The following is a 17990-nucleotide window of genomic DNA, read 5'->3' as shown; positions in this document are numbered from 1 at the left end:
CTTCCTTCGTTCTGGTCGAGATACCCTTCTTAATGATACCTAACATTTGGTTTGCTTTCCTCAAGGCTGTGGCGCACTGTGCCGACGCCTTCAATGTCGTGTCTACCATCACTCCCAGGTCTCTTTCCAGCTTACTGACCCCTAGCATTGATCCCCCCATTTTGTAAGTGAACATCGGGTTCCTTCTCCCTATATGCATGACCTTGCATTTCCCTACGTTGAAGCTCATTTGCCACTTTTTTGCCCATTCTTCCAGTGTTGTAAGATCCCTTTGGAGATCCTCGCAATCTATCGTGGTTTCAACCTTGCTGAATAATTTGGTGTCATCTGCGAATTTGATGACCTCACATTTTGTTCCCGCCTCCAGGTCGTCAATGAATATGTTAAACAGGAGCGGTCCCAGCACTGACCCTTGAGGAACCCCGCTCGTGACCCCTTGCCAGTCCGAGTAGTGGCCCTTTACACCAACCCTCTGCTTCCTGTCTGCCAGCCAGTTTTTGATCCATCAGTGGACCTCCCCTCGCACCCCGTGATTCCATAGCTTCCTGAGCAACCGCTCATGTGGTACCTTATCGAAGGCTTTCTGGAAGTCTAGGTAAATTATGTCTATGGGTTCACCTTTGTCCACCTGGCTATTTACCCCCTCAAAGAAGTACAACAAGTTTGTGAGGCACGACCTACCCTTGCAGAACCCATGCTGGCTCGACCTTAGCTGTCCATTTTTTTCGATATGATCACAGATGCTGTCCTTAATCAGCGCCTCCATCATCTTTCCCGGGACCGATGTGAGGCTCACCAGCCTATAGTTTCCCGGGTCGCCCCTTGAACCCTTCTTGAAGATGGGCGTGACATTAGCTATTTTCCAGTCCTCCGGGATCTCTCCAGTTTTTAGGGATAGGTTGCATATTTGCTGAAGTGTCTCTGCTATTTCATTCCTTAATTCCTTGAGCACCCTTGGGTGAATGCCGTCCGAACCTGGCGACTTGTCGCTCTTTAGCTTGTCTATCTGCCTGAGGACATCCTCCTGGCTCACCTCTAGTTGGACCAGCTTGCTATCTTGATCACCATTTTCTATTTCCTCTGGTTCCGGAATGTTGGATGTGTCCTCCCTCGTGAAGACCGACGTAAAGAAGTCATTTAACTTGTCAGCTATTTCTTTTTCCTCCCTCACTACTCCCTTTCTATTCCCATCATCCAAGGGCCCCACTTCCTCCCTCGCTGGTTGCTTTCCCTTTACGTACCTGAAGAATGATTTGAAATTTTTTGCCTCTCCCGCTAGTCTCTCTTCATATTCCCTCTTTGCTCTCCTAACCACTCGGTGGCACTCCTTCTGGCTTTCCTTGTGTTCCTTTTGGTTGGCCTGCGTTTGGTCCTGTTTCCATTTTTTGAACGATGCTTTCTTGTCACTGATCGCCTTTTTTACAGCAGCCGTTATCCATGCTGGGTTCTTTATTCGATTTTTCTTGCACTCTTTTCTGAACCTGGGGACGTACAGGTTCTGTGCTTCGTGCACCTTACGCTTGAGCAGGGTCCAGGCGCTTTCTACGGACTCTATCTTCCTTGTGCTGCCGTTGAGTTTCTTCCCCACCATTTTCCTCATTGCATCATAATTCCCTTTTCTGAAGTTGAGCGCTATTGTTGTGGTTCTTTTCACCCTGGATGATCCCAGTTCTAGTCTGCACTGGATCATGTTATGATCGCTGTTCCCCAGTGGGTCTAATACTGCTACTTCCTTTGCAGGTCCCCCCAGTCCACTGAAGATTAGATCAAGAGTAGCTTCTCCTCGTGTAGGTTCCGTGACCAGCTGCTCCAGGAAACAGTCCCTCGTGGCTTCCAGGAATTTGGTCTCTCTCACGCAACTTGAGTGCCCGAGAGGATTGGACATTTTCCTGCTGGAAAAGGGAATAGAAGGGTATAAATAGAGGATTACTGCTCAGGTCCTGGACCAGTTGGGCCGCCGCGTGAGCGGACTGCTGGGCGCGATGGACCTCAGGTCTGACCCAGCAGAGGCATTGCTTATGTTCTTATGTTCTTCTTATGAAGATCAGCTACATAGTAACACAATGAAGCATCTCTACTACTACTATGAATTATTTCTATAGTGCTACCAAATGTACGCATTGCTGTACCGTCACAAAGAAGACAGTCCCTGCTCAAAAGAGCTTACACTCTAAACAGGCAAGACAGACAAACAGGATGTCATGGATACAGTTAAGGGGAACAGTTAATCTGCTGGATTATGGATTGAAGGCTATATCAAAAAGGTTGATTTTCAGTCTGCTTTTAAACAAGGGAAGGGGCTTGGCAGACAAACTCAGGTCATTTATTCCAGGCATAGGGGGCAGCTAGATGAAAGGAACAAAGTCTTTGTGCTTTACTTTCCAGACATACACTTGGTGCAAATTGAGGGCAAAATAGGGTCCAGTCATGGGGGAATCTACCTCATATTAAGTACACCTATGGGTAATGCCTCTTTATAGGTAGAAGTCAATAGCAGGAGACATTTTGGCCCCTGTTCTATAAATGACGCCTAAAGTTAGTCGCCTAGATCTGAGCATCTTGTTGATCTAGGTGCCTAACTTAATTATTTAAAAAAACCTTAATTGACACTGTTAATTGAAAATTGCAATGAAATTACAATTAATTAGATGGTAGGTGCCTAACTTGGTAGATGCCTACCACTTCAAGGTAGGCATCTATTCCAAGGCGTCTACCACAAAATAGGCATGGTTATGGGGTGGATCATGGGAGTGGTTAGCATTAAAGGAGCAGAGTATAGATGTGTTTTGACTTAGGCAATGGCAGGCGCCTAATTTAAGCGCACTCATTTAGGCCAAGAAAACGCTGGCATAAATAGAGTTTACCTAAGGTTTCAACACCTACTGGTGTGTAGGACCACTTTAGATGCTGTTAGGCATGATTCAGATGCCTGAAATGTTGTTAGGTGCCATCGACTCATGCTCGAGTCCTAGCGACTTGATGAATTGCGGATCTAAAAAGAAGTCAGTTATGTGCTAGTCCGGAAAGGTCCTCCAGCATCATCCCCTACATTTTAAAATCTAAAAGTAGATGTGGCTGGCCCAGCTGATCACAGCAAGAGAATCCCTTGGCAGACTCTCCGAACCCACGGTACATTAGGCCAGAGTTTTCTTGGCCTACAATACCGGTGCCTAAGGTAGATATCAGCTGGTACCTCACTCTATCCATGCCCAAACTCTGCCCAAAACCATGCCTTCTTTTCAGATAGGTGCCTACATAACGACTACCGATTTAGGCACCTATCCCAAAATTATTATTTCTTTATTAATTTTTTTAATGGATTTTATCGGTGCTTATTAGCTTATTTATGTTTGTTCGTTTATTAAGATTTGATATACCGCTCCAGCATTTTACTGACCTAAGCGGTTTACAATACAACAATGGATTAATGAAAGGAACTCCATTGAAGATAGGAAAGATAGAGAGAGAGACAAGGTATGTATATCCTAACAAGTATTCAGTGAGGGTGAAAACAAAGATTACCTTAAAAATATAGTAATAGTTAATTAAAAATTAATTAATTACATTAAAAAAATTAAATAAATTAAATTGCATGAGCAATTTGGGTCATGACCAAAATCGCATGCACAATTTATAGCACTTTGTAGAGAATTTGGGGACATATATGGAATCTTAGGGTTTGCGGTAAGTAATCTGTTTGTGTATGCTAAGTGCATGGCATATGATAGAGACTTACAAGATCATGAAGGGCATAGAGAAAGTGGAGAGGGACAGATTCTTCAAAATTTCGACAACTACAAGAACGAGAGGGCATTTGTAAAAATTAAAAGGGGACAGATTCAGAACCAATGCTAGGAAGTTCTTCTTCACGCAACGGGTGGTGGACACCTGGAACGTGCTTCCAGAGGGCGTGATAGGGCAGGGTACAGTATTGGAGTTCAAGAAGGGATTGGACAATTTTCTGAAGGAAAAGGGGATAGAAAGGTATAGATAGAGTGCAACTATACAGGTCCTGGACCTGATGGGCCGCCGCGTGAGCAGACTGCTGGGCATGATGGACCTCTGGTCTGACCCAGCAGAGGCACGGCTTATGTTCTTATGTTCTTATTTATTTTCTAAAGCAGGGATCGACAGAGGTGGAGAATGGACAAACCCATGCTATCCGGCTAGCATGTTCTAACTTCCGAATGCTAATCAGTTAATGCGGGAGTCCTTAGCGCCTGCTAAATAGGAGGCAGTAAAGGCCTGATTTTATAAACTGTGTCTAACTTAGTAGGCATCTCTAAAAATGGCACCTACTGCATGTCATTCAAAGTTAAGCACCGTTTATAGGATTGCACCTAACTTGAGTTAAGTGCCAGTAGGCATCAAAAACTTAGACACTGGTATAATAGACTAGGGTTTTCTTGGCACCTATCAGTGCTTAACTCAATTTATGCTTAAACTACACCCCTAACCACGCCTACTTTTCGGGTAGTTTCAGGTAGGCGCCTACATCGCACCTGCCAAGTTATATGCCTACTTGAAAATTTATTTTTAGTTTTTTAAAAATTGGTTTTTAATGGCACTGTTAATTAACAATGCCGATTGAACCAATTAAGGGGTCTTTTTATTAAGGCGCGTTGACCAATTTAGCGCACGCTAAATGCTAAGGCATCCATTATATTCTCTGGGCACCTTAGCATTTAATAAAAGGACCCCTAAGTTAGGTGCCTAGAATCAGAGCCTGAATGCACACATTAGCATCTGACATAAAAAACAAACAAACAAAAAAATACTAGAAATTGCTTGATTTCCTAGGTGTGCTGGAAATAGGCATAGCACACAGGAAAATCTCACATTAGCACATGCTAAGCCCATTTACTTGGGCGCTTCAGTAAACATACTCCCATATTTTTATTAAGATTTATTGTATTGTATTTTGTTTTATTTCAAATGCTTGATGAGCAAAAGAGCTACAAAGGCGACTATGTGGTTTACAGAATTAAAAATGCAGCTGGGAAGGAAACAAAAGTGGGGAGGAAAAAGTTAGCACCTGGAGGAACTAAAGGAGGAGATATTTCTTAGGAGGCAATTATTTTTCTCTGTGACATCAATCATTTTCCCATCAGATGCTAAGCATGTACATGAGAACTTAGTTTTATATGCAAACTGCATAGATGTTCTTCCAATGCGGTATATCAAGTATTAAATAAACTTGGAAACTTGGATATATTTTTGGTCTCTAGAGAATACTGTACCAGATAAAAATAACCATTGAAGTTTCTATGAAAAAATATATGGTTGCGTTTGTGAAATATTAGACAAATGAGAAGGACCTGCCCTTTAAAATTTTATGCCAAAATAATCCTATTAAGGAAAATTACACTGCTAAATAAGTAGTATTGTAATCCTCTGTTTATAATTTATATTCCACCTTAACAGCGGGATCTGGATAGGCTCTGCTGTCTGCCTATATACTCACACCTGACCCCCTTTACCCTCATGACCTTCCTCCACCCCTCTTTTACCACAAACACACTACAGTCTTGTGATGGTAAAAAATTAGCAGCAGCTCAATTTATTAGTCATAATAAACATATCGTTAACATAGCATAACTTCAATTAACATCATAACCAAAAGAGCTACCAAAAATACATGGTTTCAGTGTCCTCAACCCCGCCATCTCAGCAAGAGTCAGAGGGGTGGCGGGGTCCCTCATACCCCCTTTACCCCCATACCCCCTCATACCCCCTTTCACCTGACCCACCAGCCACAGCTCCCTGCCGGCCCACCATTCATCATCTGATGAGCCCATGACCCAGTTGCTCAGGCGATCTGCATCCTCAAGCTACCATCATTTACTAAAAACAATGGGCCGAGTCCTCCAGGGTCCCAGCTTTAAAACCTCGCCCCTGGGCGCTTCCCTGCCTCACCACCAATCAATTTATAAAACTGCCTACACTAACTGGCCCACCACCCAATTCTCGCTTGATTACTCCCCCCCCCCCGCCTAACCAACCTAACAACCCTGGCCAATGGGCGACATGAGGGCCAACCAGCCCCGTGTTACATTCCACCCATCGACACAGGTGTCTCGGGCTCCTAGTGGATTACAACAGTACATTCGGGCTTCAAAGTGGATTACAACAGTACATTCAAGGTAATATATATAAATAAAACAAAAAAGAAAGGAAATAAGGTAATATATTTTTATTGATGAGCTTTTGAAGATAACCCTTATTCTTCAGATCAGAAATAAGAAAATGTTGACAATATCAGTGCTCTAGAACACATTGCCAGAAGTTGTGGTAAGAGTGGATAGCGTAGCTGGTTTTAAGAAAAGTTTGGACAATTTCCTGAAGGAAAGCCCATAGTCTGTTATTGAGAAAGACATGGGGGATGATGAAAGCTAGAAGGATGCTAGTCTGCATTGGGAGAAGTATGGCCAGTAGGAAAAAGGAGGTATTGATGCCTCTGTATAAGACTCACAAAGAAGAAGTAGCTTTAAAATTATTGATTGCTCACTGAATTAAGGAGATAATAGGAGCAGCTTACCTCCTCAATTGGAAAGAGTTTCCACTGGATTTGAGACCACAATGGTTTCTTCCAATCCTTAAAAAAAACTGAAATGTGTCTTATGTATTTTAAGTACATTTAAAATCTTACCTTTTGTGTAGCGTGGTTACCGTTTCAAATCACCCCAATTACATTTTTTAAGTTTTAATATTTTCAACTCATTTTTTCAATTGGCTCATAGTATTTTACTTTATGTGGTTTTTATCACTAAGAGATCTTTTGTTTTGTTCTCTTTAAAAGTGCATTCTGACCTGGTAGGTACAATACTCATTTCCCCGGATGGATCACGAGAACTGTTTGTATTTATCACATTATTCTAATGCCATAATTTTAGCAGCACCATATCCATCTTTGTCCTTTTTCACGCTTCTGATGTATTCCACTATTACCATAGCCCATTGCCTTATATCCACATCACATTTTGTAGCACTTCCCTTTCATTGTCCAGTCTTCATATATACATACTTACACACTTACATTTTCTTTACATTCCTAGGACCCCTGAGGCAGGCTCAAGTGAGCCGAAACATGGATTGTGTAGGGTCCACCACTACCAATAGGCTCAGCTGCTCCTGTATAGTGGATGTATTTGCCATGACTTTATTCATCATTTTTTAATAAACAATATTTCAAGAACTTTGCATTCCACATTCTCTGCATTTTTTGTAACCTTCTATTACTGTGGAACCCTTGGGCTTTCGTTGCTTGGATGTGAGAACATAAAAACGTGAGAACATAAAAACGGCAGATAATGGCCAAATGGCCCATCCAGTCTGCTCATCTATAGCATCTTCTTCTCTCCATAAGAGATCCCACTTGCCTTTCCAATGCTTTCTTGAATTCAGACACAGTCTTTGCCTCAACCACTTCTACTGGGAGATTATTCCACACATCTACCACTTTTTCTGTATTTCCTCAGATTACTCCTGAACCTATTACCTCTTAACTTCATCCTATGCCCTCATTCTGGAGTTTTCCTTCATTTGAAAAAGGCTCACCTCCTGTATATTAATGCTACAGAGATATTTAGACATCTCTATCATATCGCCTCTCTCCCACCTTTCTTCCAGAGTGTACATATTGAGGACTTTAAGTCTGTCCCCATAAGCTTTATGACAAAGACCACTAACCAATTTTGTAGCAAGCCTCCGGGCAGACTCCATCTTTTTTATATCTTTTTGAAGGTGTGGTCTCCAGAATTGCACACAGTATTCCAAATTGGGCCTCAACAGAAACTTGTACAATGGCATTGTCACCTCCTTTTTCGTACTGGCCATGCCTCTCCCTGTGCACTTGAGCATCCTTATAGCTTTGACTGAAGGATGCTCATTCTTCTAGAGATCAGATGACATCTGGGCAGAAGTTTGTGTGCTCAGCCCAGAGGATATCTGCTGTGCAATAACATTTTTTTGCGAAACATTAGAAGTTTGATGTCTAGGCCAGACAAGATGCTGCCTTTGGCAGAAACATGTTGCAGGGAGCCTTGTCATCCTCCTTCCCAGTGGAATAAAGCTTTGATACATCCCATCAGCCGGGCATGGTCTAGTAGAAAAATAAAGAAGGTGAAATTTACTCTTACCTAATAATTTCCTTTTCTTGAGTCGTGGTAGAGCAATTCAGGATCCATCCAGGAAGGTAGTAGAATCCTAATAGTCCTTAACTTTGTGCTACCCTTTCCTGTTCATTATACTTAGCTTTCTTTGATATTCTGTGGTCTGCAGAGGGTTCCCTGGTCGATATTGGGTTTCACGTGTATATATTTCTTTAGTTAGCTTTGGTATTAGCATACTGAGATGTTCCCGGCTATACCACTCCCTTTATTGGTGATATCACCAAAAAGCTCAGATTTCTGCCCTTCCATTTGCTGGCAGAGTAACCTAACCCATCAGTCTGGATTGGTCTAGCAGGGAAAGGAAATAAATTGTCAGGTAAAGGTAAATTTCATATATTTATTTATATATGCATCTGTTGTGTGGCTAAGTTGGGGTCTATATGGATATATGACTATGATCAATAGAATTAATTTTCAGCAGATGTTAATAAACTGAATATGGCTTTGGAATATAGGAACGAAATTACTTTGACTTTGAGGGTGCCTTAATTTATCTTGCTGAAGGCACCTTGTCAGCATTCATCACACATCCTTCAATTATTTCTGTTCTAGACCTATCTGCGGCCTTCGATACAATTGACCATGATTTATTACTCAAACGACTGGAATCCTTAGGTATCGACGACCAAATTTTAAATTGGTTTGTTTCATTTCTTTCTAATCGCTCTTCAATTGTTAGATTCAATGACGAAAATTCTAAAGTCTACTCCTTAACCTATGGTATCCCCCAAGGTTCTATTCTGTCACCTCTTTTGTTCAACATTTTCCTTTCCCCACTACTAAGCATATGTCAGTCAATAGGCTTTACATCTTTTGCATACGGGGACGATATCCAGCTCCTTCATCCTGTAAACCCAGAAATCAATGAAGAAATTAGAGCAATCAACAATAAAATTGAAATTATAAAAAATTGGCTCAACTCCAATAAACTAGCTCTAAACATTCAAAAAATGAAATTGATGCTTTTTACCTGGAAAAAGGACACAACTCTGAGTACCCCTTTTGCCCTTAATGCCATTCCCTTAGAGTTAGTGTCTTCCTTAAAAATCTTAGGTGTCATCGTCGACGACAAACTATCATTCCACGACCATATTAGTAATATAGTTAAAACATGCTTTTCAAATTACGTTTGATACGCTCGATCTCTAAATTCCTCGAGTCCAAATCCATCAACATATTAATTCATTCTCTGGTCATAGTCAAAATTGATTATTGCAACTCTCTTGTACTCAATATCTCACAAAAAGAAAAAAGAAGACTTCAAATAATATAAAATACGGCTATTAAACTTATCCATAATGCTAAAAAATACGATCACGTCACGCCCTTAATGATTGACTCCCACTGGCTCCCAATTAGCCATTGCATCACTTTCAAAATATTACTTTTAGTATATAAATCTTTAATTTTCAACTAACCTCAATTTGTCACCAGAATGCTTATCCCTTATAACACTTCCCGGTCTCTTCGTTCAAAATCTCCTATCTGTTCCATCCCTGAAAATTATAGGCATTAGAAGACACGATATGTTTTCGGTCATGGCCCCTCAATTGTGGAACTCACTACCACAGTACATTAGAGAAGAAAAAGATCTTCCCTCATTTAAAAATTTTGTTAAAATTTACCTTTTTAAAGACGCATTCAACCTTTCATCTTTCGACCTATGACCAGATGTTTTTAGGTCCCGAATTTTTATCCACCCTCTCGTTTTTCCCCTTTCTGTTTTTTCTCTCTAACAAAGAATTGTAACTTTTCCTCCCTACCCGCCACGACTCATGTCTGTTTTAGATTTGTAAGTCCGAAGTCATTTTGTCTATTTTCACATCGCTTAGTAAACTGAATAAGCTATCCATCAAATATTAATAAAAACCTGAAACTTGAAAACTTGATACATATATCTACAGCATTTTCAGCATATGATTAAGTAGTACCTTAATTCTCAAACTAACAATATGAGGTCATGGAATGATTATATATATGCGACATGTACCAAAAAAAATCTCATATTTCAACTTGATAATCCTACATTTTTGTATATTCCATTTTCCAAAATTTTTGTATGCAATAATTATATGTGTAGCCCCATTTTAAACAGAGCACGGAAATCAGAATTGAAACATCCAGGTCATGTGTCAAACTCCAGTAATATTTCAGAAAGAGGTTTTGCAAAATTGAGTTTCTCTAAAATAAATTCAGAAATGTATTTGCATGCTCTGCTCAACCAGACTGCTGCTTTTAAGATAAGTATCAATGAAAGCATTGATGGGCGTGGTTATTTAGAATTAAACATTTTAAAGAAGGTTTTTTTTGGGGGCGGAGAATGTATGTGTGGGGGGGGGGAGGAAGCATAATCTGATATGTAAGTGGTCAGGCAGGGGCAAAATAGAACACACATATTTGAAAATTGAATGGACGCAGTTTTTTTTCCCTCTCCTGACCTAAGCATGTCAGTTTTTAATTCAGCTAAAAGTATATGTATTGTGGAAGATAAGGATGTGTAGTGGTCAAATTTTCTTTGGTTTTTTTATATGCCATGTCATTTGTTTAAATAACTTAGGCACCCTTTTATCATGCCGCATTAGGGTTTTTTTTAAAAAATCACCGGCCACTGCGGTAAAAGCTCCAATGCTTGTGAAATTCCTATGAGTGTTGGAGCTTTTACCGCGGTGGCTGGCGATAAAAGAACCCTAATGCGGTTTGATAAAAAGGTGCCTTTTTGTTTAATGTTCATTAGCACTATTTTTATTAATTGTATATGTGTTAATTTATCTTAATATGTGTTAATTGATTTTCCACACATTCAGATTTTTAAAGCACATTACGAGAGGCCTTTTTCCTAAAGTTTAGCACAGACATTAGAGTGCCGCATAGCTTATAGGTGTAAAACAGGATTTGCAGCATTTAGCATATGCTAATTCCATTAGCATGAGCTAAGCTTTAGTAAATGGACCCCTAAGGGGCACTAGATAAATAAATGGCAACAGGATTTTGCTGCGCACTCAGCCCAGATTAACGCTGACTTTTACAAAACTGCAGTAGAGGTTTCTACCGCGGGCCAGCGAGGTAAATGCTCTGACATTCATACAATTCCTATGAGGACCAGAGCATTTACCTCGCTGGCCCGCAGTAGAAACCTGTACTGCGGCTTTGTAAAAGGAGCCCTAAATGCAGCACTTTTGTTTTTTAAAAAATATATTTGATTGGAAGTCATAATAATAATAATTTATTCTTATATACTGCCAAAGCCATAATAGTTCGAGGCGGTTTACAATAAGAAGTACTGGAAAATCAGTGAAAAAATACAATACAAATCATCAGAAATACATACAAAGATAAAAAATTAAAACAGTGAATCATTAGGTTACAAATCGATCAAACAACTGCATTTTTACTAATTTTCTAAAGATAGAATAAGATGGAGCACGCATATTGCTCAGCCAGTCATTTGTTTTTTCCTGCCCGGAAGGCAAAAGTTCTATCCAGAAATCTTTTAAAATGACAAGCATTAGAGTGTGGTACCTGCATGGACTAATTCTATAACTGGTGCCTTAAGCTAGGCGATGGCAAACGCTGTACTGGCGCCTAGCTTAATTAGCGAAGCTGTTACAAAAGTATAGGCACCTAGAGACACCTACAAAAACAGCACCTTCATCGCGTCTAAGGTCAAAGTAGGTGTGGTTAACACCGGAAATTACCTTAGGCGTTCTTAGGTGCCTCTGTAGACGTGGTTCACATCAAACACTGAATCAGAAGCCAGTTTTCCTGCGGACACCCATTCTTGCTTTACTTTCAACAACGCACTCTTGATAAAGGCACGTCTTTGAGCTATTCTGACATATTCATCAACAAAGTGACTTTTTGAGCTATACACCCTTGGCTGAATCTCCGACATCTTGTCCTCACGAGTCCTTGTTATATTGGCACCCGAAATGTAGGCTTTCAAAACCCTGGCCAACATGGCCTACATGTTTGAGGTAGCCGTGATTCTACAAGTGCCACTGTTGCATGGTTGATAAGCGATCGGCGGCTGTTTTTAGGCAGTCGCCAATATCGGCGCCGTTTGTAGGATCTGGCCCAGTGTGGAAGCACTAGAGTGCCTTCTGCTTAGGAGTCATTTTACTAAGTTGCAGTAAGCACTAATGCTTACTTACCTCTGCCAAAAAAAAAAAAAGCGCCTTACTGAGGGAGTGCTGAGGTGTCCCATGGTAATTTTTGGATGTACATACGCTAAAAAATAAAATGCCGAGTGCGGGAGGGCTCCTTTTACAAAGGTGCGCTAGCGGTTTTAGCACGCGCTTAGTTTATAAATCTTCCTTTTGGCTAAGTCTTAATAATAATATTGTATTTTATAGCTAAATGGACATATGATGAAGAAACTGTTTTATTTTACTTTTGTGATTATGATAAACATACTGAGGGCCTCAAAATAGTACCTGGCGGGCCGCAAGTTTGAGACCACTGGCCTAGACCATGCCTTTCTTGTTCTGTTGATGTTGAGCCTTCCCTTCTTACTATGTAGTGTGTTTTTAAGTTGGCTCTGTTACTGTTAGGAAGCACCATTAAGGGGGAGCGGTACCGTATATACTCAAATATAAACCTATCCAACTATAAACTGAGATACCATTTATGCCCTCCTTCTTAGGGGCAAAATTGTAACTCAAATATAAACCAGAAGGTTTATATTTTACCATTCCTCCCCTTGCCTTCCCTGTGATGCCCTGCCAACAACCCCCTCCCTGAACCAGCAGACTTCAGTCTATCCCTGACTATACATCCCTACCCCCACCCCCACCCCCACAGGCTGGCAGCTATCATTTCCTCCCTCCCAAGCAAGAATAATCTCCTCCAGGCCTACTGTGATTTCCTGATGGTCTAGCGGTAAGTTGGCACTGGGAGCGAGTTACACTTGCTCCTGCCCATCCTTTTTCCAGAGCGAAAATGGCCACCAAGACTTACAGTGGCAGTCTCATGAAGCTTCAGCAGCCTTGTCCCACCTGGAAGTCATGGCAGGCCTGGGTTGGGGGGAGTACTCTTGCTTGAGAGGGAGGGGATGCTAGCTGATGGTTGTCCCATTCCTGTAAGCTCTGTCTTAATTGCACAAACCTTGAACACTTATGATTTTAAAATGTTTGAAGCTTGTGCAGATGAGGAAGGAACTTGCAGGAATGGAGCAGGGACAGGAAAAGAACTCGCTAGAACAGGATGAGAAAATGAGCTCCCGCAGGGACGGGAAAAAATTTGTCCCCATGTCATTCTCTACTTACAATTCTAACATGGATACTCCTGCCACACATAATTGGTATATAAATGCCTATTTTTCCATTAATTTAGAATAGGCTCTACCTTGGTAGACCCCATTCTAAAATATTGGCAGAACTTGAATTGTCCCAACCTGGAAGTTTCAATTCCAATCTGTATATTCTTTCTAAAATCTACCTGTGCTTCAGGAAGTGGCTTTTTTGAGATTTGCAAACTGGCATACATAAATCAGCAATATTGAAGGAGGGGAAAAAAGGAAGGGAGCTAGGATTGTTTAATATCATTCTTTCCAACCCTGTAACTGATGACTGTCATGTTAAAGATTTAAAAAACAGTTTGGTTGTGCTCTGGACATAACGCTGAGGACAAAATGGCCCTGATTGATGAGGAGTGAAATAGCACATTAAATAACACAGGGAGGCCTTAAAGAGATCAAACTGGCAATGTCTGTCGTCACTCACTTATACAAAGTGCTTACTTATTTGGCCTAGCTTATTAACTAATTTATATTCTGTTGTCATTTCCCTTAGTTGGCAAGGCTCTAAAGATATCAATTTGAGTAAATTTCAGATTGGCAAAGAAAACCTTTATTTTTTTCTTAATTTCACTTTTCCTTTACTGAGAAATTGTTTTGACGATGGATGAAGGCCATAAGTAGTAGTGTTCAATTATTATTATTTTTTTTTTACTCTTGTCCCATAAAAGATTGATACGGTGGTGTGAAATAGATCACATACCAGAAGTACATCTAAGCTGTGGGACTAATGGCTTACTTATTAATATTCATGAGCCTTATCATTTAGCTGATGTTTTTTGCAGTTGGATCAAAGCAAAAACTAAAACGCTGCTATTACTAGGAGCTTTATCTGTGACATGGCTATAAGGTTGGTATTCTCTGAAGTCTTCTGGGGCTATGAGGCTCAAAGTAATCTTTATCTTTAATGGCATGGAGTCTCTACTGTTACATCCACCAGAATAAATGGATTTAAAATAATCCTATATTTAGGTTCCTTATTCTAATATTACTGTCTTCTTTCTTTGCTGTGTTTGTTTATAAAGGTTCAGCAGAGAAGATGACCATGTAGATGCTACAGCTACAGAGTAGCACAATGAAAAATGGTGAATGGGGTGGAGCTGGTCTGTGGCCGTGAAAGCATCAAATCTCTGATTAACAACATCTCCATCATCCAGGGAGTTCTCTGCTGAGCTACGAAATATATGCTGGATTGCTTGTACCCACTTGGATGCAATTTGAGTTGCAAATATTTGTAGTCTTTATTCATTTTTAAAAATTCTGTATATACGCACGTCAGAGCAATATTTGAAGTTAAAATGGGTGATATGACCAACAGTGATTTCTACTCGAAGAACCAAAGAAATGAGGCCAATCATACAGGAGAGTTTGGATGTACATTGGAGGAGCTGCGCTCCTTTATGGAGCTCCGAGGACCAGAAGCAGTAGTAAAAATTAAGGAATATTATGGGGACACAGATGGAATCTGCAGATGTTTGAAGACATCACCCACAGAAGGTAAGTCAGTTTTAATTCAAGTCTCTAGTTCAGCATATTAATCCATTCACTGATCATTTCTAAAATCGATTACTGTAATGCCTTATTCAAGGGTATTACTCAAAAAGAGATCACGCGTTTACAGCTAATTCAAAACACCTCTATTAAAATTATCATGAACACAAAAAAGTTTGATCATGTCTCGCCACTTCTTAAAAAATCTCATTGGCTCCCAGTATCGCATAGAATAATTTACAAAATATGTCTGTTATCATTTAAGGCCCAACTCCATAAGTCCCCAGCTTTTATCAACAGGATTCTAAAGCTAATTCTCTACGATTCCACTAAAACTCTTCGATCTAATGATCAACATTTGCTAACTGTTCCATCACTTAAAACCATTAATACACGAAGACAATACATTTTTTCCATCGTGGTCCCCCAATTGTGGAATTCCTTGCCAATCTATTTAAGGGAGGAAAGAAACGTTAGTAGATTTAAGAGTCAGTTAAAATGTTTTCTTATTAAAGATGCATTTGACTAATAGACATCATAAAAACACCAAAACTAAAGCAAAATCCATCCTTTTTTAAAAAAACAAAACAAAAACCCCTCCTCTTGTAATTTTCCTTGATTGTCTCATCTGCCTCCAATTATTGTATTTCTATCCTATTTACCCTACTAGTCCTGTCTGTTTTGAAAGTCATGTATTTTGTGAACTTTTTGTTCCCCTGTGTACTGTTATAAAATATTTTTAGAATTGTACATCGCCCTGAATATATGATAGGGCGATTAAACAAATTTTAAATAAACTTGAAACTTGCATGAGGTTTCCAATTATCGTTAGATGTCAGGACTGCAGTATCAAGTAAAGTATTTTGATAAATTATCTGAAATGATGTATGGTTTCTATCGCACCGGTTCTATTTCATTATTCCATTTGCAATAACTATGAGGGATCCCTTAGTACCTATTGCTGCAATTTCAGATCCTTGTTTGGGAGGCTTTCATATAATTAGCACATGGAAATAAGAACATTTTAGTTTCACAGACTATAATAGAATGGGAAATATATAGAGATTTTATTTATCTAGTTCTGTTATCATAATTGCTTCATTAATACCACGTGTGTTGCTGTCTAGAGTCAGAAATGAATCAAACTAAAGGCTAAGCTTAGGAAAAGGTGCCTACTGTATTACCATGGACCATCAGGTATCAGTTCAGGCATCAATTAATAACAGGTATTAATGATGTTAGTGCATGCTTATACACTCATGCACTCTGGCAGATGTAGCCCTTGGCTTCTTATCAACATGTTGCAGAACAATGGGCCTTCAGATGATGGTGATCAACATAATATTTTATTGAAAAAGACTCGACACAAGGCCGTGTTTCAGCATGTCTGCCTGCATCAGGAGTCTATTAGGTCTGTACAATCAACGCTGATGTGTCACAAACAAAAACTATGTTTACAGATAATTTATGAATTGCAACTCAAAACGCAATCATAATTTCTCCCAAGCCAAAGCATACGCATGTTTTTTGGCATGATTTGTGGCATTTTTCCTCTTCAGGATTAGCAAATGGCTGGAGAACAGAAAGCAGAGAGTGGGCATAAATGGGAAGTTCTCAGACTGGGAGAAAGTGACTAGCGGTGTGCCCCAGGGCTCGGTACTTGGGCCCATCTTATTTAATATCTTCATCAATGACCTAGAAGAAGGAACATCCAGTAGGATCATCAAGTTTGCTGACGACACAAAGCTATGATCATGAAGGGCATAGAGAGAGTAAAGAGGGACAGATTCTTCAAACTTTCTAATAACAAAAGAACAAGAGGGCATTCGGAAAAGCTGATAGGAGACAGATTCAAAACAAATGCTAGGAAGTTCTTCTTTACCCAACGTGTGGTGGACACCTGGAATGCGCTTCCAGAGGACGTAATAGGGCAGAGTACGGTACTGGGGTTCAAGAAAGGATTGGATAAATTCCTACTGGAAATGGGGATAGAGGGGTATAGATAGAAGATTACTACACAGGTCCGGGACCTGTTGGGCCACCGCGTGAGGGACTCTGGGCATGATGGACCTCGGGTCTGACCCAGCAGAGGCATTTCTTATGTTCTTATGTATGCCGGGTAATCAGATCGCAGAAGGATTGCGAGGTACTCCAGAGTGACCTGTGTCAGAGAAATGGGCAGAGAAATGGCAGATGAAGTTTAATGTGGAAAAGTGCAAGGTAATGCATTTAGGCAGTAAGAACAGGGAATACGAGTATAAAATGTCAGGTGCAACTCTGGGTGAGAGTGAACAAGAAAAGGACCTGGGTGTACTGATAGATAGGACCCTGAAACCGTCGGCACAATGTGCGGTGGTAGCAAAGAAGGCAAATAGAATGTTAGTCATGATAAAGAAAGGAATCAAGAGTAGATCGGAGAGAGTTATAATGCCGCTTTATAGGGCAATGGTCAGACCACACTTGGAATCTGTGTCCAACATTGGTCTCCTGATCTTCTCATCTCTTTTATTTCCTCCTCCTCTCCAGGTTTAGGATACATCTGACATTGAGACATCATGATACCTTATTGCCGTTAAGACACTTTACATTGATATTTTAGACCTTTGCTCTAGTGTGTACTAACGCATTATATTGTAAGTGTACATTTACCTTTCTCAATGTATTTCTTGCCTAAAATTTATGTGTTGTATTGTTTTTTTTGAAAACCATTAAACATATTTGAACTTAAAAAAACAAAAACAAAACTGCTGGAAAGGGTGCAGAGACAAAGCTAATAAATGGTATGGAGAACTTGGAATACGAGGAACGACTTAAGAAACTGGGACTGTTCTCCCTTGAGAAGAGGAGACTGCGAGGGGATATGATTGAGGCTTTCAAAATACTGAAAGAAATCGACAAAATAGAGCAGGAAAGAAAATTATTTACAATGTCCAACGTGACATGGACTGGAGGACATGGACTGAAGCTAAGGGGGGACAAGTCCAGGACAAATATCAGGAAGTTCTGCTTCATGCAACGAGTTGTGGACACCTGGA

The 17990-nt window shown here is 40.2% G+C and overlaps 1 protein-coding gene across 2 annotated transcripts in view; it reads left to right on the top strand.

Moving 5' to 3' along the window:
* Positions 1-17990, top strand: part of ATP2B2 (ATPase plasma membrane Ca2+ transporting 2) — a 691115-nt gene that overhangs the window by 256704 nt on the left and 416421 nt on the right. For both annotated transcript variants that reach the window (XM_033926077.1, XM_033926076.1), the window contains one exon: positions 14490-14961. In XM_033926077.1, the coding sequence (XP_033781968.1) occupies positions 14763-14961 (199 nt within the window). In that variant the 5' untranslated portion in view covers positions 14490-14762. The remainder of the gene's footprint in view (positions 1-14489; positions 14962-17990) is intronic.

The sequence above is a fragment of the Geotrypetes seraphini genome, chromosome 17 (genome assembly GCF_902459505.1).
Source record: "Geotrypetes seraphini chromosome 17, aGeoSer1.1, whole genome shotgun sequence".
Taxonomy (NCBI): domain Eukaryota; kingdom Metazoa; phylum Chordata; class Amphibia; order Gymnophiona; family Dermophiidae; genus Geotrypetes; species Geotrypetes seraphini.
This window is presented reverse-complemented; position numbering and strand designations above follow the sequence as displayed.